This window comes from Mandrillus leucophaeus, unplaced genomic scaffold (assembly GCF_000951045.1).
Source record: "Mandrillus leucophaeus isolate KB7577 unplaced genomic scaffold, Mleu.le_1.0 Scaffold329, whole genome shotgun sequence".
NCBI classification, from domain to species: Eukaryota; Metazoa; Chordata; class Mammalia; order Primates; family Cercopithecidae; genus Mandrillus; species Mandrillus leucophaeus.
The window spans coordinates 2,304,775-2,327,893 of NW_012103465.1; the positions used below are offsets into that span (position 1 = coordinate 2,304,775).

At 40.0% G+C, this 23,119-nt stretch overlaps 1 protein-coding gene across 2 annotated transcripts in view; it reads right to left on the reverse strand.

The window, feature by feature from the left end:
• The window catches only part of GLIS3 (GLIS family zinc finger 3), a 489,017-nt gene that overhangs the window by 312,680 nt on the left and 153,218 nt on the right, over positions 1 to 23,119 (reverse strand). For both annotated transcript variants that reach the window (XM_011988357.1, XM_011988358.1), the window contains 2 exons: positions 9,649 to 9,856; positions 1,643 to 2,759 (listed from right to left, as the gene is read on the reverse strand). In XM_011988357.1, the coding sequence (XP_011843747.1) occupies positions 1,643 to 2,759; positions 9,649 to 9,856 (1,325 nt within the window). The remainder of the gene's footprint in view (positions 1 to 1,642; positions 2,760 to 9,648; positions 9,857 to 23,119) is intronic.

Sequence of the window (23,119 nt, forward strand, 5' to 3'; positions counted from 1 at the left end):
AAAAATATTTTTCTGGATAATTCGAGCCTTTATGTTTATTTCAGTAAAGCCAAATCCAGTAAACTATTTTCAGCCAGGATTAGTCAGAACTAAAAGGTTGGACTGTTTTCCTTCAGAGGCTGAATGTCTTTCCTGCCTGCAATAGGCCGGTGTGTTCCAGAGTAAATGGATTCGCCTTCAATTGCTTGTCTCTTTCTGGCATTTTTAATACAGAACCCTAGTGACAGAGTAAGGTTTTGCTGTCTGGAAAGTAATTATTCTTTTCACTCATATAACCTGGCATTCTCGCAAGGTATCAGCTTCAGGTTTTCCTTGAGAAAAATCACAATGTGGTGCATAATGTAGTGACAAGAAATGCAATTCCATTCCACAAGAAATTCTTAAAACTCTTTCAAAAATACCTACTGGGCAGTGAAAAAGTGCTTCGAATACTTGCATTATAGCTATCACCTGTTTGGTTTGCTTTTACATGAATCAGAAACCTTGGCCAATCTATAATCAAACATACACATAGTCCAGATTCTTTTTAATCACTGATATACTACAGAAAGAAGGAACTCGGGCTGGGGAACCACAGTACAAATAAATTTCTGTTCAAATTGATTTATATATTTCACATATTTAGTGACCTGCACCATACTCAATATCCAGGGAATACATAGAAATCTTAGACTTCAACTCTAAATGAAATATTTCTGTCCATCTAAACTAATATAAAACATATGTTCTTCTTTTTCCAAGACTTAAGTGAGCTGTCTGAGATTGTGCAAAGCCATCTCATGATCCCAAGGGTGATGCCCTGCTTATAAACCCTGAGGGTTTCTGTGAGGTGTGAAATTGTTGTGAAATCATTTAAGAATCATATTATTCAAAAATAGTACATTTTGCCAAGAAACAGAGAGAGTTCCAGGATGGATGTTGTGAAAGGCAGAGGCGAGGAAGAAAGAGACATCAGGCCCACTTCCCTCAGCACCAAAGGCTTCCCTGCTCTTTCTCGTCATACCGCTCTACAAAATTGCCTCTTAAAATTAGTCAAGATCCTGCGAGATTCTGCTCCTGTGTATCCCCTGGGTGATTTTATGCTGACTATAAATCATTAGCTAGTCTCTCAACCCTGGAAGGTACAGAGTGCAGGCATGTGGATGCATGCCGGAACACTTTTACTAGCCAAGTTGCTAAATGGTGAGTTCCTTTTCAAATACCAAAACCACTCTTCTCCCCATCCCAGTTCTAGCCGGTTATTGGAGGGAAGGAAAAGTCACTGAATATTTGCTTTGGAAAAGAACTAAAGCTTGCTGATGTGCAATCTGTGTCTTTCTGCTCCTGCACATCCATTCACATTAAGGAAATTCATAGTTGGTACCTGGCTGGCATCTCCTTTCCAAGATCACCTGCTGGGATGGATCATGTACCTTTGCAGGAGGAAATATAGAAATGGAGAGCCACTAATCATGGAATAAACCTTCCCCTTCCTCAAGCTGAAGAGGAACCCCATCTCATGGATACCTAGACCACCACGCATGCAAACTCCATACAAGAAGAAAAGGTCCTGTGCCCCATGGGCCGAGTTGGGAAAAAACACACGTATGCAAAGTAAGCCGGGCCTTCAAGAAAGGCCACCCCTTGCACTTCGGAAACTCACCGTACACTTGTTGGGCTTCTCCCCGGAGTGGACTCTCATGTGGATCAGCAGTTTATAGCGGGCGTTGAAGGGCTTGTATCTTCGAGGGCAACCGGCCCAGAAGCAAGTGAAGTCCTCCCCTTTGCGCTGGTCGATGTGGACCTTCTCGATGTGCCGCACGAGCTCCTCCTGCTGGTCGTACAGGGCGCTGCAGTCGATCCACCGGCAGCAATGCTTGCCCCCGACGTCGTCCATCTCCCCGTCGTCGTCCAGGGCGGCCTGGGGCAAGGCCAGCTGCTGGGCGTGGGGCCCGAGCTCCGGGTGGTGAAGGTGCGGGTGGGCATGGTAAGGGGGTGGAGGACCTTGGGGCGGCGGCAGAGGAGGGAGAGGAGGCGCGGGGGGCAGGTCTAGGGCGCTGCCCGGGAACTCCTCTAGGCGTTCCGTCTTGAACAGGCTGGCCGGCTGGCTGTCGGGACCCGGCAGGCCGTGCTGCACCACCATGTTGTTGACCAGGCCTGGCTGGAGGCCGCCGTGCTCCAGCTGTTGCATGCGCTCGTACTCCAAGGCCCCGTCCTCGCCGTAGGCCGGCAGCGCCAGGCCTCCAGGGGTCACCAGCACGCCCTTCTGGCTGCTGGGCACCGGGCACGGCTGGGGAATGCAGCTGCCGCGCACGCCCAGGAAATGCCCGTAGACCTCTGGCTGCGGGGACATGTTGGCCGGGGAAGCCCTCGACCCGTTGATGTAGGCCACCAAGGACGTGGGCGACGTGCGGATGATGGTATTGAAATCTATCCCGATGCCATCCGACAGCGGGGACAGGGACAGTGCTCTCTTCTTAGAGCGGGCCGAGTGGGACCTGGTGGATGAGTGCCGAGGACTAGGGTAAGGAGAGTGGCTATTTTCCATGCCAAAAAGGTAGGATGGCAATGAGTTAGAGACACTATTGCTGGACATGGATGTCCCGGGAGGAAGGCTAAGGAGGTCCCCTAGATCAATGCCATTCTGAGAGCTGTGGTTGGCGGAAAGCGAAGGGAGGGCCCTGTAGCCGTGAGACCACTCCTGCTTCACGCTCGAGGCCGACTGACTTTCCGTCAGACTCAAAGTCGTGGACGCCAAAGACTCACGCGAAATAAGGGACCTGGAACAGCAGCCAGAAAGGAAGGGAAAAAAAAGATAAACATTTTAGCAGGATATGGATTGCTTAAGAGCTAAAAGAACACTGCATTGACAATCCCTTAAGAATTTCCCCTAATTACGTTCTGTGCTAAACACACATTCATGTGCTAAGATAAAATCCAAGGCTTCTAGTTCCAGGTAAATAACATCTTACCAAGAAGAACAATAAAACCTAATGCTCACTGAAATAATGTAACAAAAGATCTATTGTTATAAATAATCTTAATACTTTAGTAATAAATAGTCCTTGCTTTATTTCTAAATAACTTTTTCAATATGGGGGAAAAATTAGAGACCAGGGAAAAATTACTGATACCTGTTAAAGCCAACCAAATAAGTACTTGTTAAGCACCTACTGTGTGCAGCATGTTATGACAGGCTTTTCAGGCAATACAAATCTAAATAGAATCCCAGCTTTCAAGTAAAATCTATTTGGGAAAGTAACATATAAACTCATGCTTTATTTGGAAAAAAGTAAACCTTCAAAGTCAAAGGGTTGTCCAGGGGACTTAATAATTTCACAATTTAGTTTCACTGATATTAAGGAATTATCCTGATTTTTTTAAAGATAGTAATTCACATTGCCAGTACTTAGTCACATCAAATCACCCCAAGAAAGGAAAAAAATATAAAAAGCAGCTATAATATATAAAGGAGTAACAAACTGATAAGAAGTCATATCTGGAATTAATGCATTGGAGCCATGCAAGATTTAATTACATTTGCTAGCTGGGTTTTTTGTGAATTCTCGTCCTTAAATCCAAGCAGCTTTCGGCCAAGAGCAGATCATTCACTTTCTGTAGTTCACTTTTGCAACAATTCCTCTCCTATTCTTCTTACCCTATGTCTCACAATATATTATCTGCGTATCAAAATGGTTCATAATGTAGCTCTGGTCACTTTAAAATTCATTTTGTTTTACTGTGACATTGTTGCCTTGAAAATAAAAATCACTTCTCAATCTTTTGGCTGATATCAAGTGTGAAAATAATTGAGGAGAAAAGATATGTCCCTTGGATGAAAACTTGCCACAGAGGCAAGACATAACACACTGTATTTCTTGACCGAGACATGTTGTATATCAGAAGAACCTGGCTTATTATATGTACCTGCCTTGACTCTCTACTGAGATCTTTTTTTCTAACAAAAAAGTTAATCACAACAAAACGTTATATAAAACGTGTGTCTTCTCAAAATGAACACATTATTTCCAGCTCTTAAACATCAACCTGTCGCAAAGGAACTGAGGGAAAAGAGAAGCATTTTCATCCCACCTGTTCATCTTACTCCGTTTCACAAAATGGAAGCCACAAACACCATTTCCTACAAGCATGTGATATAGCAAGAAAAACATCTCAGCCCCAAAATGCACAGTACAAGGTGATAACACCATGATCAACGAGATGTTACCATCAAGTGAAGTGATGTTTACCAATGACAAACACAGCAGGAATTTACATCCAGTTGCCCTTGACAGATTTTCCTCTTGGTCCACATCCTTAAATTCAGGTTGTAGTCTTTTTGCAAGCCCCAAAGTGGTTTGGGAATCATCTAGTTTTTAATTCCCCAAGGACACTTTTCAATTATTTTCCCAGCATACTTAGCAGCATGTGGCTCTTCCTGCAGAGCTCAGCTGAAGGATCCTGGTGATTGGATGTCAAGGGCCTTTTGGTCTCTTCCCCAGCAAGATCCAGGAATTGCTTTCAGACCCAAACTAAATTAGTAGTCCTGTCATATATAAGGCAGAGACAACTGACTGCTTTACACCCGGAGGTTGAGAAGGTTCATAGAACATAAAGAACCAGAGCTTTGGCAGAGCTACATGCCTGAATGGATGCACATTCTCAGGTGCTACAATTGCCTGTCACTGTCATACTGGAGCATATTAGATTGTTAAGTCATGACTAACAGAGAGAAGTATGTTATCTACCTATATATACTTTGCTTATAAAATTGTATTATTTGGTTTCAGGGCAGCCTATAGTGAAACATTCATTTGCTCCATTGTTGAGAGATGATTCTCATTTCTCTCAAATTATACCTAAATATGGCTCAATTTAAATCTGAGCATAAAGCCATGCAGGCACATTCTATAACTTCTTGGACATCTGAGTTTTCTAAGACAATTATCATATATTTTTCAGAAAGCAAATTCTATATTCTATTCATTAAAGTATTAGTATGAACAGAGAACTCTCTCCTATCTCAAACACCTAATAAGAACAAAACTTCCCCAAATGGCCTTTGCCTAGCAGCCAGTCTCCCTCCTGTGTGATTACTCACATCTTTTAATCTTTCAAAGCTCTAATCCTTGACATCTCTCCCCAATACACTAGCTCCCAGTGAGAGTTCTCTTCCCAAAGAAGTTATATACTGTCTGCAACATGTCTTAAATGTAGCTAACTTCAGGCATCTGTGGGTGTTATATTCTTCAATAAATTTCAAAGTCTTTTAACAGAAGGGATCGTTTTTATCTTCCCAGTGCCTACTAGAATGTTAGATACATACTAAGTACTCAAAAAACTGTTGATTAGGAAAGTAAATAAATAATCAATATAATGACAATGGAACATTATTTATAGCACTCACAAAGCGTTTTCGCTATATATGATCTCATTTGATATAACCTGTCAGGTAAGTAAACTGGATTTTAAAAATAACTTCTATTTTACGAAGAATAAAACAGGGTTTGGGAAATTTCTCCCAGTAACACACACACACAAACATACATACATACATACATACATACACCCCAAAGTTCTTAGAGAAATACAAGTGAAGCTGTGCTTGATAGGCAGTGACCTACTGGATGATACATATTCTCTGTTGTTTTCTTTACATTGTATCCCACATGTGACCCACAGTGCTCTGCTTAATTAAAAGACCTGGCATAACAGGCTTAAAGACACACAAGCTACGATGGGCACCCAAGTTTTCTGTTCTTTCTGCAATAATATGTTGAATGAATGTGAATGGTTCCAAAGGGTTCTCGCCTCTAACTCCTGCTGCTACCCACACCAGGCCCATGGCAAAGAAAGTGACAGCTGTATCATCATTTGAGAGCAATCTCCATTTCCATATGCTCATCTGATCCTAATGATATTACTTCTGGTGATTGGTTAATTTGGAACTATATGTAAAAGGAAAGAAGATATATCTTGAACAAAATAAAACTAATAGGAGAACTCAGAAACCATCAGCAAAAATGATTAGGGTGGCTGGTCAAGCAAGAACTCAGTAACTTGTATGGGGCCATAAGAGCATGAGAGGCCTGATGACCATGTTAGATGTTTGCTTCAATGCCAAGCTCAAAATAAGTTCTAATAGATCACATGGAGAATTCCTCAAAAGAAAAGATGTATTTCCTATATATGTAGATCATGAAAAAGATGGCCAGTCGTAGTCTATCTGGAAATTCATGTCTACGTGCCTCAGCAAATTCCCCAAAAGAATTAGTACTGTATTTAAAGACAGGATGGCTTTATAAACTGTTACGATTTACAGAGAGCCTGGAGTGCATCCTCAGCCCCCTTAGCCTTCTCTCACCTTTGTGGATATACTCTCAAAGGAAATTCCATCCCCAAGAATTTCTGATTTAGGAAATAAAAATCTAAATACAGTGCCCTTTTGGATCTGGAATGACATTCTGTGATGGCTGAACTTTGTCACTGACAAGCTAAGCACCTGGACTTTCTGTGTCCTGGTTCCATTGGGTCTTAAACAGAAATATTTGCAGGTAGTTTATGAATATTTAATCATAAAATGCAGGATTACGATGCATGTGAAAACACTAGAAAAGCTAAGTATGCGACAAAACCCATGCAGGTAGCATCTGATCTCTTCCACTACTCAATGTTTGTTAAGACTGCTCTATGAAACTGCTGTATGATGTCATTGTATCAGCGCCTCAGCCTTGTCATTTTAGGGGAAATATATACAATGACCTCCGTATTCGAGTTTTGGCAATGCCTAAATCAAGAATGTCTCCTGGATCTTCAAGATGGTAAGATATAGTTTGCATTTATCATTAAGCACAGGTAATCAGAAATGGTTAGGAGATTAATCTAGGCAAATATACAGCATTAAGGCATGATTCTTATCATTGGATTAAATAGAATCCAACAAAGCTAAGGAAAAAGAGCTTTTCCCAAGATGAGCACACCCAAAAAACATACCCAAAGGAGGTCAAAAGAAAAAATACAAACAGCCAATAAATCTATGAAACTTCATAGATTTATTTATGAAAACTTCAATATTGTCAATAATTAAGACTGCAAATTAAGATAAAATAACATTTTACAGATCAAACTGGCAAAGTTTCTAAACTAGCAAAAGTCCTAAAAATAATAATACCTACTAATGAATGGTGTCTTAGAAAACAGGCACTCTCTTATACTGCTGGTTAGTTTATAAATTGCTAGTGAGTTCCCGCAGTACAATTTGATAATATGTATAAAAAGCCTCAAAACTCTTTTAACACATTTTACTTTTAAGAATTTATTCTAATAATCAGAATTGTGCACAGAAGATGTACAGAGCTGATCCACTAAAGCATTATTTATAATATTTAAAGAATGGGAAACAAGTTAAGTGCCAACTAACAAAAGCCTGATTTTTAAAATTATAATTTTATTTATAAACTTTCTTTATAAAGTGGAATCCGGGACAGGAAGAAGCCATTATATGATGCTGAAAGAGGATTTTATTATAAAAACTTATAATTGTTAACTGGAAAAAGGTAATTAAAAACTATGTAGATTACTATATCAATTTAGTGGAAAGGAAAGCCTATGTTTATTGTATATGTTTCAATATAGCTAGAAGGATGTATATCAAAATTCCACCCATGGTTGTCTCTGCGGATAGAATTCAGGATGACTGTCATTTAGTGCTTGGTACTTTTCCATGTTTTCCGCATTTTCTGCAGTGAATAAGAATTATATAATCAGGAAAAACAATACATTTTGCAGCTTTTCATAGGGCAGCATCTCTCAAACTGGACAGTTCATGCTTCCTTTTCCACTTCCATCCACTCCCAGCGTGCCCCCAACGTATAAAACACTAAGCTGATTCTCTCTCCATCTTCTCTTTATCTCTAGTAAAATGTTGAACTTTGCCTCTTATTGAACTGTTGCCCCTTATTCTTTCTCTCCATTGATGAAATACACAAACCAAGGCTCACAAATAAATGCAACCATTCCAAATTGCTAAAAGTAAGTTCCATATTTCACCAAGCCAATTCCCAATTCCTGTTTCTTTGCTCATCCTGAAAAAAAAAAAATTCCATAGAAGGACTCAAATAATAAATATATAGTCAAAAACACTTATCAGTGAACCATTAAGGTTCTGTCTTTTAAGGTTATAAAATTATGCTGAGGAATCAAATATGCCAGAAAACAATGAGATAATGACCCCTCTCTGGCCGACCCATAAAAGGGACTGCATAAGATACATGGCTTAAGCAGTCTGTGCCCTGACTACTGTCAGTTTCACCATTAATTATGACTTCTGCCTTCAAGGCATGGGCTGGACTTGCCACAGAAAGGAAGCTGAAGGCTTCCCAATGACACCCACTGCATGAGCACAGTTCATTTTACATGCAGCACTCAGCAAGTCTGAGGAGTCCCTTAAGGCATAATCATCAATGGGAAAATGACAGCAGCTTCCCATCACAAAAAGTCTCAGGTGAAAAACAAGTTTCTATCTCATGAAAAAATAGGCATAAATAAATGATTCAGGAACTATGATTTCAGAGTCTCAAATAGTGACTAGGAGGGACAGCACAGAGATACAAGAGGGGAGAACGGGGTTGGAAGGAAGGAAAGGAAGAAAACACAAGATCCCAGAACTGCAAGGCACATAGCAGGTTACCGATCCCAAAGAAGAGGAAGCAGGGGCTTAGAGAGTAAAATTCCTTTGCAAGACCATAGTTATGGCAGAACCAGAACTAAGAAGCAGAAACTATAGATTGTGTTTTTCCAAGAAAATAACTTCCAGACGATAAAATAATTTATTTCAAACATAAAAATAGACCTTAAACACTGCACAGTATTTTAGTTTTATGCCCCTCCCACCTAATATCAACTCTGAGAGCGGTAAAACTTTGTCTGGGGGGTGATTTCCCTTTTCTATTCAATTCCCTCCTTTGGAGATAGATACATGGCATTTATAGTACCTACTTACTCTGGAACCTAATCGACATTGTGTTGAAATGTTATGTAACTCAAACACGAAAGTATGCCTTTCCAGACACATCAGAAAGTCTTAAAATGTATGCTTTGTATCGTTACTCTCTCTACTAGGCCCCTAAACTTCAACTATTATATTACACAGACAGTAGGTACTTAACAAATATTTAAGTAGATGGGTAGCTGGATGGATGCACAGGTGGACAAAACAGATTGTAGAGCTGCCTGGAAACTATGCATCATATTCATAGAAAACCTGGCAGGTAAGATAGGTGTACATGGACCATGCAAATTTGCTAGGCCATGATATGACTGCTTCACCAGAAACTGACAAATTTACACACCGTGTTTCAGTCACTGAGGCCCCACAATCTCAAATTAGGTATTCATTTCACTCACATCACAAGACAGTAGGTATTAAACCATTCCTCCCAATTAAGATGATATGATAGCCCATTCTTAGTTTTAGACATATTCCCCTACAAACCTCAAATAGAGAGAGTTGCTTGAGTGTGTAAGTGTATGAGTGTGTGTATTTGTGTGTGTGTGTTTTTGTGTGTGTGCATTTGTGTGTGTGTGTGTGTGTATGCAGAAAGAGAGGGAAAACACTCATGGGGTGTGTTTATACCATAAAGAAAGGGGAAAAAAAAGTTAACTTGAGACCTGGTATCTGAAGGAGGTATATTCAGGTTGGCTGCATTCATTGCCCTCTGTAAGCTAGGACTGATCTGGTTGCATGCTGTAGAGACCTGGCTTGCTGGAGGTGAAATGGGTCCCAGTCGCTGAACCATCATGGGACTGCTGGTGACCACTAGATTGTTGCAGCTGCCTTTTCCAATGGACTTGCACTGAGGCCCAAAGCCAAGAGCCCCTAAAAACAAATGAATCAGGTTAGCTTTCATGTCCCTTACATCAGAAATCAGTAAACACAGACATGTGCATGCTTATATCAGGACCCATCTTTAGAGACAGTCCTCAGATCATTTCTTTATTTTTTTTTAATATTGGTGATAGCAAAAAGCTTTCTCCAATTCTAATGACAAAGCCATAATGCTGTAAGAGAAAACTTCCCATAATCAGCACTCATACAAAATGTGCTTAAATTTTACTCCTTCTATGTATAAGTGTCTAGTTATGCTAAAAATCATATTTTATAATATCCTTCCCTAAAGGATTAAGGTGGTAAGTAGATGGGATTGCCTGTATCAAACCAAGTTTTTTCCTAGAATAACTAATATCTTGAATCACCCAGCAAGGAAAGTTGACACTACTGGAAAAAACCTGTTTAACTGGTTTACTTCATTCCAAATCTGTACTTTGAAAAAGTCTCTTTACAAGGATGTAGTCTGGCTGTGTCTCTCTGCTCTTGACTTTTTTCTCCTCATCTCAACACATTGTCATTGGACATCTACCCAATTTTTTAAAAAATCAGGATGACAGAATTGTAAACAAAATGCTCATTTGAAAAACAGCATGGTAACCAAATTGGACATAGATTTTTCATTTTCATTAGTAACAATCAGTGTAGTAAAAGCTGATACATACCCAAAGGGGAAAGAAAAAAAGGAACCCACAAGAGTCTCTGTCGTTATGGAAAAGTGAAAAGCAAAGACTTTGAGAAAGGCAAACACTGCCATGACTCATTTATTAAAAAATCATAATGAGTTGAATCATTCTAGACATTCTTTTTACATGGATGCATTTTTTCAAACTTTTTTTTGTCAACTACCTGGTCAAGTCTCAGTAACTATACAGTCTATTTTCATCTCTAGCAAACAAAAATATATACGATCTCAGTCTTTAACAAATTAAGCTTTACATTTTTCTCAGCATATTTCCCATCTTTTTCACTGATATATTTGGGATCGAAGTAGGAAGAAAAGTGTCACTGTCACTTTTCTTAGCTGTAGGGGTTCATAATTTCCTGTTTTGTTTTCCCCAAAATTAAATCTATTGATTTAGTGCCTTTACTTGTCATCTTTTGTAACATTCTTCCCAAGAGCCCTCCAAACAACAGAACAAACAAGACATTGGAGCAATCACTGTTTCCATCAATGCAGCCCTATCTCAGAAATGCTGGGGAGTCACAGCATTATTAGCTGCCAGGAATCCTGGTCTAGTGCAGACTTATGGGACACTAAAATCCAAGTGGCAATTGACCTGCACAAAATCACACAGGGATTCAAAGAGAGAATAGAAACTGATTCTACTAGAGTGTATTCTGATGACACCTGTGCGCTTAAATTTAGGCTCTGATATGCCTAGTTTCTTCCTTGTACACTTTCCAAGATTATTCGCTCCAAAAGAAATTTCTCTGATTTTCTTTCCCAGATACATAAACCAGAACCTCTCCTTTACCCCTCCCATTGCAGTTTATATCTGATCCATCTTCTGTGCCTTAAAAGATGAGTTACAGATATTCCGTTTTCATAAGTCATAAAGCACTGTTTTATCAGGGCTTCATCTTGACACCAAGAATAGTAGGTACGCTTTTATGTAATGCATCATAAATTCAATATCTTTAAAAATCTCAATAAGCTACATGCATTAGATTTTCAAACTCCCTTTTTACCTTGAAAAAAAAGGCAATGTGATGGTTCATAGCCTAGTCCAGTATATAAGGACTGAATGAATGAATTCTCTATATGAATTCCCTCCCCGGGTCCCATTGCTACTAGCCACTACTATTAAAAGCAACATCAAATATCAAGTATTCTGTCAAATTTCATGTCACATATTTATCTAAGGAATTCAGTCATTCCATGCCTATTTCCTCTTCAGTTAAAAGGTATTAATACCTATCTACCTCTAAAACAAAGACATAGCAGCTGGAACAGCATCCAAGAAATACTACTTGATGGCAAAACATACTAATAGATAATTTCATAAAACTAAAATGGCACATATTGTAAGGTGTACCATTATTTTATGTACCAGTAAGAACATGAACTGCCAGTCCAACTAGTGCATGATGTCCAGATTTCAGAGATGTTGTCATGTAAAAACATGCACACCTTAGAGCCAATACAAACTAATGTGATTGCTGAAACATTTATTTTAACCCTTATCTTGTTCATGCTCTTCTGTCTACCTGGAATGCCCTTACCCTAACTTATCCACCTAGTGAGCACCTCTGCATCTTTAAGGTCTCAATTCAAGGGTCACCTCCTATATGACCTCCTCCTCCACTACCTGATAGGCAGATCTGACCACTGCTTCTTTCATTTGTCCACATCTGCCATCACACATGTGCCTCAGCACCCACAGCACTTCAGGGAACTGGACTCTGTATGTGCCTGCCATCCTCTCATTTTTATACTTCACTGCTGTTTACAGAGAAAGTCCTTGTTTGAGGCATCTCTACTTCCTTAGCACCTAACCTAGGGTCTAACGCACATTACATAATAAAGTCTATCCAGTGAAATTAGAATGAATGCCTAGTCCAGTATATAAGGACTGAATGAATGAATTCTCTATATGAATTCTCTCCCCGGGTCCCATTGCTACTAGCCACTACTATTAAAAGCAACATCATAGCCATTTTTCAAAAAGCAAAAACAAAAAAACTCCAAGTCAATCCTTTGATGCCTCGCCACAGAATTGCTAACTAGATCTGAATGGAATATGAAGTCAGTGGGGGTAGTAATTATAAATCTATCTTTCTGGGCCAGAATTTTACACTGGTCAAGGCTGCCTCTGTAACTCTCTACTCTGGATTCATACATTCACATTGTTTCTTGCTTTGTAGTGAAGAAATGCTAATTATCTCCCTAATATCTCCACATTCTTACTATACCACCTCCTACTCCCAAATTCAGTGGTCAGCTTTACACTTGATCTTAGCCAAAAGGCCAAGAAGCAATCACTGGTCAACTTTAACCCCATCTAAGCACAAATGGTATCACAAATGGTATCCTTGAAGCATGAAAATTAATGGTGAACTTCTTGGGAACACATAAATGTTTGTGGTACAACTATGAGGATGTTCTGGTAAATGGAAAATAGCATCATCTGTCTCACACATGCAGGCAAACAAGTGTGACCAAGAGCCACTGTGCTCAATACAGCCATCTAAATTTTTTCATAATGCCAGAAGCATAATGAACACCTATACCTCCAGACTACTCAGAATTGTGCAGTGTCTTGGAGTGTGGGCTCTGGAGACAGCTTGCTCGGGATCTGCTATTTGGGGATTTAGGCAAATTACTTAACATTTTTGTGCTATATTTCTCCATGTCTATGTCTTCTCATCTGCAAAACAGGAATAAAGTTAACCCTCCCTCTGATACGGTTTGGATCTGTGTCCCCACCCAAAACTCACATTCAACTGTAATGCCCAGTTTTGGAGGTGGGGTCTGGTAGAAGGTGATTGGATCATGGGGGTGGATCCTTCAGAAATGGTTTAGCACCATCCCTTTGGTGCTGTTTTCATGATAGAGTTCTCATGAGATCTGGATGTTTCAAAGTGTGTGGCACCTCCCCCTCTCTCTCTTCCTCCTGCTCCAGCCATGTAACACATGCCTGTTTCCCCTTTGCCTTCCACTATGATTGAAAGTTTCCTGAGGACTCCCAGAAGCTTCTATGCTTCCTGTTAGGCCTTAAGAACCATAAGCCAATTAAACCACTTTTCTTTATAAATTAGCCAGGCTCGGGTATTTTTTTATAGCAATGCGAGAACATACTAACACCAAGGAGTGGGGCATTGCCATGATACCTGAAAATGTGGAAGAAGTTTTGGAACTGGGTAATGAACAGAAGTTGAAAGAGTGTGGAGGACTCAGAAGAAGACAGGAAGATGTGGAAAATATTGGAACTTCCTAGAGACTGCCTGAATTGTGACCAAAATGCTGATAATGATACAGACAGTGAAGTCCAGGCTGAGGAGGTCTCAGATGGAGATGAGGAACTTGCTGGGAACTGGAGCAAAGGTCACTTTTGTTATGCATTAGCAATGAGGTTGTAGGCATTGTGCCCTTGCTCTAGTGATCTGTGGAACTTTGAATTTGAGAGTGATTTAGTGTATCTGAAGGAAGAAATTTCTAAGCAGCAAAGAGTTCAAGATGTGGCCTGGCTGTTTCTAACAATCTGTGTTTATATATGTGAGCAAAGAAATGACCTGAAACTGGAAATTATATTTAAAAGGGAAGCAGAGTGTAAAAGTTTGCAAAATTTACAGCCTGGCCATGTGGTAGAAAAGAAAAAAGCATTTTCAGGAGAGGAATTCAAGCAGGCTGCAGAAATTTGCATAAGCAAAGACAAGGCAAGTACTGACAGCCAAGACAATGGGGGAAGGCCCCAAAAGCATTTCAGAGAACTTTCTGGCAGCACCTCTCATCACAGGCCCAAAGGCCTAGGGAGGCAAGAATGATTTTATGGTCCAGGCCCTGCTGCACTGCACAGCCTCCAAAGAGTGCTCCCTGCATCCCAGCTGCTCTAGCTCCAGTCTTGGTTCAAAGGGGCCCAGGTACAGCTCAAGCCTCTGCTTCAGAGGGTGCAAACCATAGACTTGGTGGCTTCCACATGGTGTTAAGCCTGTAGGTGCACAAAATGCAAGAGTTGAGGCTTGGGAGCTTCTGCCTAGATTTCAGAGGATGTATGGGAAAGCCTGGATGTCCAGGCATAAGCCTGCTGCAGGGGTAGAGGCCACATGGAGAACCTCTACTAGGGAGGTGTGGAGGTGAAATGTAGGGTTGGAGCCTCCACACAGAGTCCCCACTGCAGTACTGCATAATAGAGCTGTGACAAGACAGCCACCATCTTCCAGACCCCAAAATGGTAGATGCACTGTCAGCTTGCACCCTGCACCTGGAAAAGCCACAGGTACTTAATGCCAGCCCATGAAAACAGCTGCCAGGGCTGCACCCTGCAAAGCCTCAGAAGCAGAGCTGCCCAAGGCCTTAGGAGCCCACCTCTTGCACCAGTGTGGCCTGGATGTGAAACAAGGAATTAAAGGGGATTAGTTGGGAGTTTTAAGATTTAATGACTGCCCTATGGGGTTTGAGGCTTGCATAGGACCTATGCAATTTCTCCCTTTTGGAATGGGAATGTTTACCCAATGCCTGTACCTCCATTGTATCTTAGCAGCAACTAACTTGCTTTTTGATTTTACAGGCTCATAGGTGGAAGAACTAGCCTTGTCTCAGATCTGAGTCTTTGGACTTTGGACTTTTGAGTTAATGCTGTAATGAGTTAAGACTCTGGGGACTGTTGAGAAGGGATGATTGTATTTTGCAATGTGAGGACATGAGATTTGGGAGGGGTCAGGGTATGATAATATGCTTTGGATCTGTGTTCCCACCCAAATCTCATGTTCCATTGTAATGCCCAATTTTGGAGGTGGGGCCTGGTGGGAGGTGATTGGATCATCGAGATAGAGCCTTCATGAATGGTTTTGCACTGTCCCTTTGGTACTATTCTCGTGTTAAGAGTTCCCATGAGATCTGGTTGTATAAAAGTGTGTGGCACTGCCCACGGCTCTCCCTTCCTCCTGCTCCGGCCATGTAAGATGTGACTGCTTCACCTTCACCTTCTGCCATCACTGAAAGTTTCCTGAGGCCACCCCAAATGCTCTTATGCTTCCTGTTAAGCCTGCAGAACTGTGAGCCAATTAAACCTCTTTTCTTTATAAATTACCCTGTGTCGGGTATTTCTTTACAGCAATGTGAGAGCAGACTAATACAACTTCATAAGGTTGTTATGCCTCTAGTATTAACAACATACATAGAGGACTCAGCACACTATCAAGCACATAGTAGGTACTTAATGGATGTTAACTACTATTGTTATTATTGATACTATGATTGTTACATGCCTGTCATTGCTTTTTTGCTCCATTCTCTTTCTAAAGAAAACATGCCTTTACAATTCCTTGCACAAAACAAGATGGTAAATGATGCTGTTTAATTCTCTTCTCATTTCCAATATTCTTTCTGTTTTAAGTCTACAGCCAATTTTTTTAAAAAACACCACGTGTCATCACAGAAGAAAAGTTTTCAGTTGGCCAAGTTTGAATGTTCCTTAGCTTGTTATTCCTGAAAACAAACCATACAACTTTTCTGACTACCAGATGTGCCAACAACTTGTGCACTGGTTTTCATTTTGAAACACTCCTTATTTTTAGAGACTACACGATGTATTTTAAAACTGTGTTTACTGCTCAAATGAGTACCTAAGTGGATGGCATTCTGAGTACCACATACATTCTAGCCAAAATCAGTGTATGCTAGTAGGGAATGCAAACGTTTTGCATTTTCAAATTTCTGAACCTACAGTTCATCTTAGCAGGGCATGTTTTTAATTAATGTCTTCATTAGTTAAAAGGGTTCTCTTGAAGTCAAATGGCTGATTATGTCACAATTATCACTACTGAGGCTGCATCATTCAGAATTATTTATGTGTATCCACTGGTTCTAAAAATGACATAGATACAGGGGGAACAAAACTGAAATATATTTGGGAAGAGCAGAGAGAAGTAACCAACAGTAACATTGTTATTGTTCATTTATCTGACTCTTATCAAATGCCAACCACTAGCCAGGCAGTCCACAGAGAAAATGGTGAGCAAGATTAACCCAGTCCCCCATGGAGCCCACAGTCTAGCCATGAAGATGCACACCAAACCAACTATTCATTATAAAAGAGGTGATCCCTGCTACTAGGCTGGGTCATACAAAAAGATATTCTTAATAGGTCTAAAATGATCATATAAGAGCAATTTCTATATGGTTCAACCTAACATACACGCAAGGTGTTACAGAAACAGAAATATATGTATTAGGGTTTGAGTCCTGCCTCCCACTCTTACTGGCTGGAAGGTCCTTAAGGTCTTTAAGGTCCCTGTGCCTCAGCGTACTGTTATAAAATGGAGACAGTAATAATACCTAACTCATAAGGTTGTTCTGAGGACTAAAAGGGTTAGTAAATATTAATATATGCCCCACTGCCTCTAAGCAGCAGGGTTTGGTTTTCTTCCCTAACTTTTCCTTGAAAACATTTTTAAAGCTACAGAAAAGTCACAAGAATAGTAAGATGAGCTTCAAATTTATCTAATGTTCTATCTATCTATCCATCTCTCTATATAAACTTATTTTGTATTAGGAGTATTAATTTTTGAAATATTTAAGAATAAGTTGCAGATTTCATGTCTTTCATTGCTAAATATATACCCATAATACAATCATTGAATTCAAGACACTTAGTAATGATATAGTAGTAGTATGTAATGTACCATCTACACTCAAATGTTACTTATAGAACAATTGTTTTCCAATCCAGGATCATGCATTGGAAACACAGGTTTTGAGACTCACATTCAGGTGGGCATTCAAGAATGGGATATCACCAACTAGGGTTGGGATATCACTCGACACTTGGGCACTAAAAGCAGACAGAAAAGTGGAAAAGATGGTGGAAGGAAAGACGTGAGAGGTTAACAGTACATAGCGCAGTAGTTAAGAGCCATAGATTTCCATCCTGGCTCCACCACTGCCTAGCTGTGTGACCTTAGACAAGTTACTTAAGCTCTCTGTGCCTCAGTGTCCTGATCTCTCAATGAGGTTAACACTAGCAGTTACCTCAGTTTAGAGGATTAAAAAGTCTAATATATGTAATAGTGCCTGGCACTTAATAAATTCACTGTTAGTTCTATTTATATTTTATCAAAGAACTTGTCTCTCGTATGGTACCTTTCTGATATTGTTTCTAGCATCTCTTCTCCTGAGTGCCCAGAAACAGCATGCTGATGCCTTCCAGCCCAAGACCTTCTACACACACATACACACACAGACACACACACACACACACACACACACAAACACACACACACACATACACACAGCATACATCTGTCCTCGCCTGAACGGGCTCCAGACTTTATTTAGGCCATTCTTGTTCCTCATATCCATTTTCTCTTTTTTCTCAGCTATTTTAGAAAAGAATGATTACTTCAAACTAAGGTGGCAGTGACTAGCAAAATACCTCAAGAACATTTTACTACAAAACAATAATACAATAGAAAATAAGTAAAATTTCAAAACCTGGCAAGAAAGACTGAAAGGAATATTTTTTTAAACCTTTCAACCATACCCTTTTACTGTGCAAACCTGTTTTATATAAGCCTGGCCCTTTTATTTCCTAGCAAGCACAAATTCAACATACAGTTGAAGTAGAGTTGAAAGCCAATTTAGATTATTTGCAAATGAAGTTTTTGCAACTTTGAGGCTCAAAGTTTCCCATTATTTCCAGTTCTAAGCACCTAACTATCCCTAACTGGCAAGGCTTCCTTTAATAATGAAATTAATGCCTAATATAAAATAATGAGTCTTACACCTCCTTCAAAAGCAAGTAAGTCCCAGATGCTATTGGAAAATATTTTGATTTTGCATGGGAAATGGGGGCTGGCCTCCACAGCCAGCTTGTGGATGTAACTTTGGTCATTTAGCAGAGTAATTTTACCTCTTAGTCTTAGTTTCTTCCATCTCTAAAAGACAAATAATACTATACACCCTACATGGTTGCTTCAAGGATTAGTGAGACCCAACATATATGATGTGCCTGCTCAGTAAAGAGTAGTTATAATTTTTGTTAATGTTATTGTCATTATTACATTATGGAATGATATTTTTAGTAATGCAAATTGAGCCATAATGGGGAGAATGAATACCTAACTTAGGTGTGCAAAATGGTGGGAACACTTCTTTCTAGCCATCTTTTAAGAAAGGAATTGTCTCTCGGTACGCCCTAGCTCTTCTCTGCCAACGTAGAAAGACTAAGTGGGGATGAGTAGTTCAGGGAACCCTTCTTGTTTTCCTCTGGGGACTAAGCTTACCTACCATGAAGCTTACCTACCACATGGTATATGCCTTACCTAGGAGACTTGTCCTGAAAGAGCTGCCCTGGACTAGGGAGATAAGATGGCCTAATCCTACGGTCCAGTCAGCAGGTCCACTGGACTCTCACACAAAGTTATGCCTTCCAACACATCCTCTATCAGAAAAAAAGAGAGATTCTGGTGGGAAAGAAATGTATTATTTATTGTGGGTCTCCTCATAGACCCCCAAATTATGTGAGGAATTATGGCATACACATTTCATCCCTGAGGTTTATGAGCTTAGCACATGTCAAAGCATTGTCTAGAATTGTCTATTTAGATAGCATTATCTCTCTTGTATTTGGGATTACCTTTATTGCTATTTTAAATTTAAAAATAATATGTATTTGTATATGTGTGCATGTGCTTTAAAAGGCAAATAATGCAAAGTTATAAAAAGAAAAAGCTCATATTCCACCACCCCCCCCCCACATATATCATTCCCTTAAGGTAATGAACTCTAACAGCCGAATGTGTATCCTCCCACATTCTTCTCTAAATTCATTCAAATATGAGTATGTATGTTCTAATTCTAAAGGCAATGTGAGTTAGGCACACATTGACCCCTATATTCTTGAGAGAAGTCATCAAACTATGACGGTTTTGACAAAGAATAATGTCTCTAAACTAATACTGAAATAACATATCTAATATACATTTCTTTTTATAATATAAGAATTCTATTATAATACATATATAAAGAATATACATTCTTATAACACATTTATTCTTATAATGAAACATAGGTGCCCACCAATAAAGAAAGAATAGAATCTTAGGCAAGGCATAGTATCAATCCAAGACTTTCCTCTTTTCTCAAATGGGAGAAACATCAAGTATATGAAAGAACTTTGAAAAGTATATTCTTTCACCACAGAAAGAAACAGGTACCCTTCTCTCCCATCTGCTATGCAAAAACAGGTCAGTGAAGGTAAGCACAGGTCATCAAATTCCCTCACCTTTCATGAATACTCCTCCCTAGAGCTAGAAACATCCTGCATACAAACACCCTGGGCTTGTTATGTAGTGTTTTGTCAAATTCGTAATATTTCACTGCTGAGATACATCAGTAACAATTTAATGAATATATGTGAATGTGTGGTGTATTACTCTGAAATACAGTAAGGCATGGCTAAATGGCTGTGAACACCAAAGGATGACATTTAGAATGAAATAACAGGCTCCTATCCTACATTCAGGGACAAAGCAATCCAATTTGGCAATTGTGACAAATGCTCAAAACTGTGCAAAACCTATGGGAGGTAAGGAATGCTAGATATAACATCCTGCCTCCATGGCATTCACAGTCTCTGAAGAGATAAGATATGCTCGCCTAGGAACAATTGGATAATGTCGCTAGACTGTACAGAATTAAGCATGAAGCTAAATCACAGAGACAGGAGCTCAGAGGAGCAGGCCAATTCCTTTGTACTGGGTAATTTACGAAAGAAGAAGAGTATGAACTACAGACACATTTCCCAAAGTCCTTCAGGATGTCCAAAGACGTTAAATGACTATTAAGGCAGCCTCATGGAGATGTCCAGGGTCCAGTAACTTTGAGAACCCCTAATACAACAAAGTTAAATTTTTAATGTAAGTCTTCTCAGAGCCTTTACAAATGTAAATGTATGTGATAAATCTCCCAGAAGACCAAATAATATTTAAAGTACATTTGTTTAGGGAGGTTTTCCCAAGAGACTCACCTAAGACTGGCATTCTAAGGAATACCCTTTAGAAAACAATCAGCTAAAACATGAAGGAAGAATGAGCACACAAATGAGAAGGAAGTAGTAGGGTGTAGACACAGAAATGAAAGGGAGGAGGCACAATGCATCCTGGAGAAATAAAGATGAGCTAGGGCTGCCTACAAGAGGAGAAAGGGAGGAGACAGAGCTTAGAGGGTTGGTTCAGTCACCCCTGAAGAACTGATTTAAAAACTGGACATTACTTATCCAACAGTGGTTCAAACCTGGCTACATATTAGCATCACCAGGGAAGCTTCTCAAATGCAAATCCCTAAGTTCCACTGCAAACCAACTAAAGCAAATGATGCTGATATAACTAGTCAGTTGATGTGCATCTGGGACCTTGTGCTGTAGGTAGAGGCGCATCCCATTAGAAGCAGAGTTCACCCAAGATTAATCTGGAAGAGATGGGGAGAAAGGCTGGAGAAGCACACGAACCAGCTGCACAGCCAGCAGAGCAGCCACAGGGTGGTAAATGACAAAATAAGAAAGCAATGGTTATGAAGCAAGTTAGAGTAAGGATCTTATAACTAGTTGCTAAAGATTTAGGTGATCACATTTAAATGGGAGAGGGGGGTCTATTTGGTGACGTCATTACAAAGACAGCCAATAAATAGGTCAAGTCTGAACCCAGGGAGATTCACATGAATCATGCAATCTCCCACCACCTTGTCTGCAGGAGTTCAGCTTGAATCTTCCATGTTTATCCCACAAAGAATGTAACTTTCATACCAGCATTCTTCCAACCTTAGTCAGCATTCAGGAATGCTGTCCACCAAGTATGGAATCACCAGCATTACTCACTGCAATTTATCCCTGTGTTAAATGGAATCACATTTATACCCAAGAGATTAAAATGTATCATATTCCTTTCTGTACCACTCAGTGCCCTGGAGTCCTGTGCATGAAGCCTCAATCTTGCTCCCCACCACTGGGCACTCCCAATAAGATGATATTAAGAACCCACAGTTCTGAGCCACTTCATAAGGATGCAAAGATAAATTAAGCATTATTCCCGGAGTTTATATTCTAAAGTCCCATCCGTCAGCTATTGTACATCAATTATCAACTAATTAGTAGAGAGTGCTTATGCTGACCCTTCTGTTCTCTCTTGTAATGATTTGCCAAGTTAACTGAAAGCTGCTCTGCTCCATAGAGACTCTTAGTATATAGCAAGAGTGTTAAATAAAGTTCACCAACAATTAGCCTGGAAAACCAAAGAGGAAATGTAAGCACATTTTACTGCTTCACCCTGGACAAATTTTCTAGCAATCCCAGGGGAAGAAAGCAGATACATTTGTTAACTAAGCAAACAAATACTCTGAAAAACTGAAACACCAGCAGAGGCACAACTTAGTAATCTATTGCTCACAGATCAGGTATTTGTTTACTGTGTCCCTGCTCTGTGCTACACTATATACTCTAGGGACTGTGGACATACAGATGAGTCAAATCATTCTTGTCTACCATCTAATTTAATAGGCTTAGATCAAGCCTCATCTGGTGGACTCATCTGTGAAAATACATAAAAGTGGAATTACTTTACTTACTGTGGAAAAAGAGGACTTCCACAAATATAAGGAAGAATGAATGGAAGGAAGGGAGAACGCATATTGTCATGGGAGAAAACTGCCTCAGTTTCCCAAAGACATATTTACTGGGTGTTAGGCTTGGACCTAGGCCATACAGCTAGCCCTTGGTCAAAGATCTTCCAACCAATTGGAGAGTGTTAACTAACACAGGAAACAACTGGGAAACAACTAATCTTAAACTGAGTTACTTCGCGGCTGAGTACAAAAAGAGCTCAAATGATTGAATAAACTGGAGGAGGCTTAGTAGAGGAGTGAGACTTCATCTGAGCCTTTCAACAGCAGGAGAACAGGGGGCAATATGAAGAGTTGGACAGCCAAAATGAAGGGAGGGGCATGTGCTGAGAAAGTATTACGGAGACAGCATGGGGAAAGCAGGAAAGAAAGAGACACTAGGGCCAGAATAGCATCACTTAGCAGCTGTGTGACCTTGGGCAAATGCCTTAAGCTCTCTGTGCCTCTATTTCCTTGTCTGGGAAATGGGAACGATAATTGCTCCCACCTTCATAAGGCCATTTGGAGTACTAAATAAGTCATGTATGTAGACCACTTAGAACAGTTTCCAGCACACAGTAAGTACTGTATCAGCTGTAGGAATGCATATTCTTACTAAGGTGTTATCAGATTGCACACAGCCTCCAAAACCAGGCACCCCAAAGAGCTACAGTAGGTTTGTAAGCATGGGTATGTTGTGAGGAGGAAGAAAGAAAAGAACAGTCTAACTATTACCAGTACATTTGGAAGCAGAGCAAAGGCTGAAGGTAGGAAACCAAGCTAGGAAGATGTTGCCATAATCTCAGGATGAGACCAGGCCAGGAAGAGCAAACAGAGCAAACAGGGTAAGCCCAACTTATCTTATTAAGCAAACAAGTAAGATGGTTGCTGAAGTGCCTTTAAGAAGTACCAGATTTAGAATCTTTCTTCCATGAATC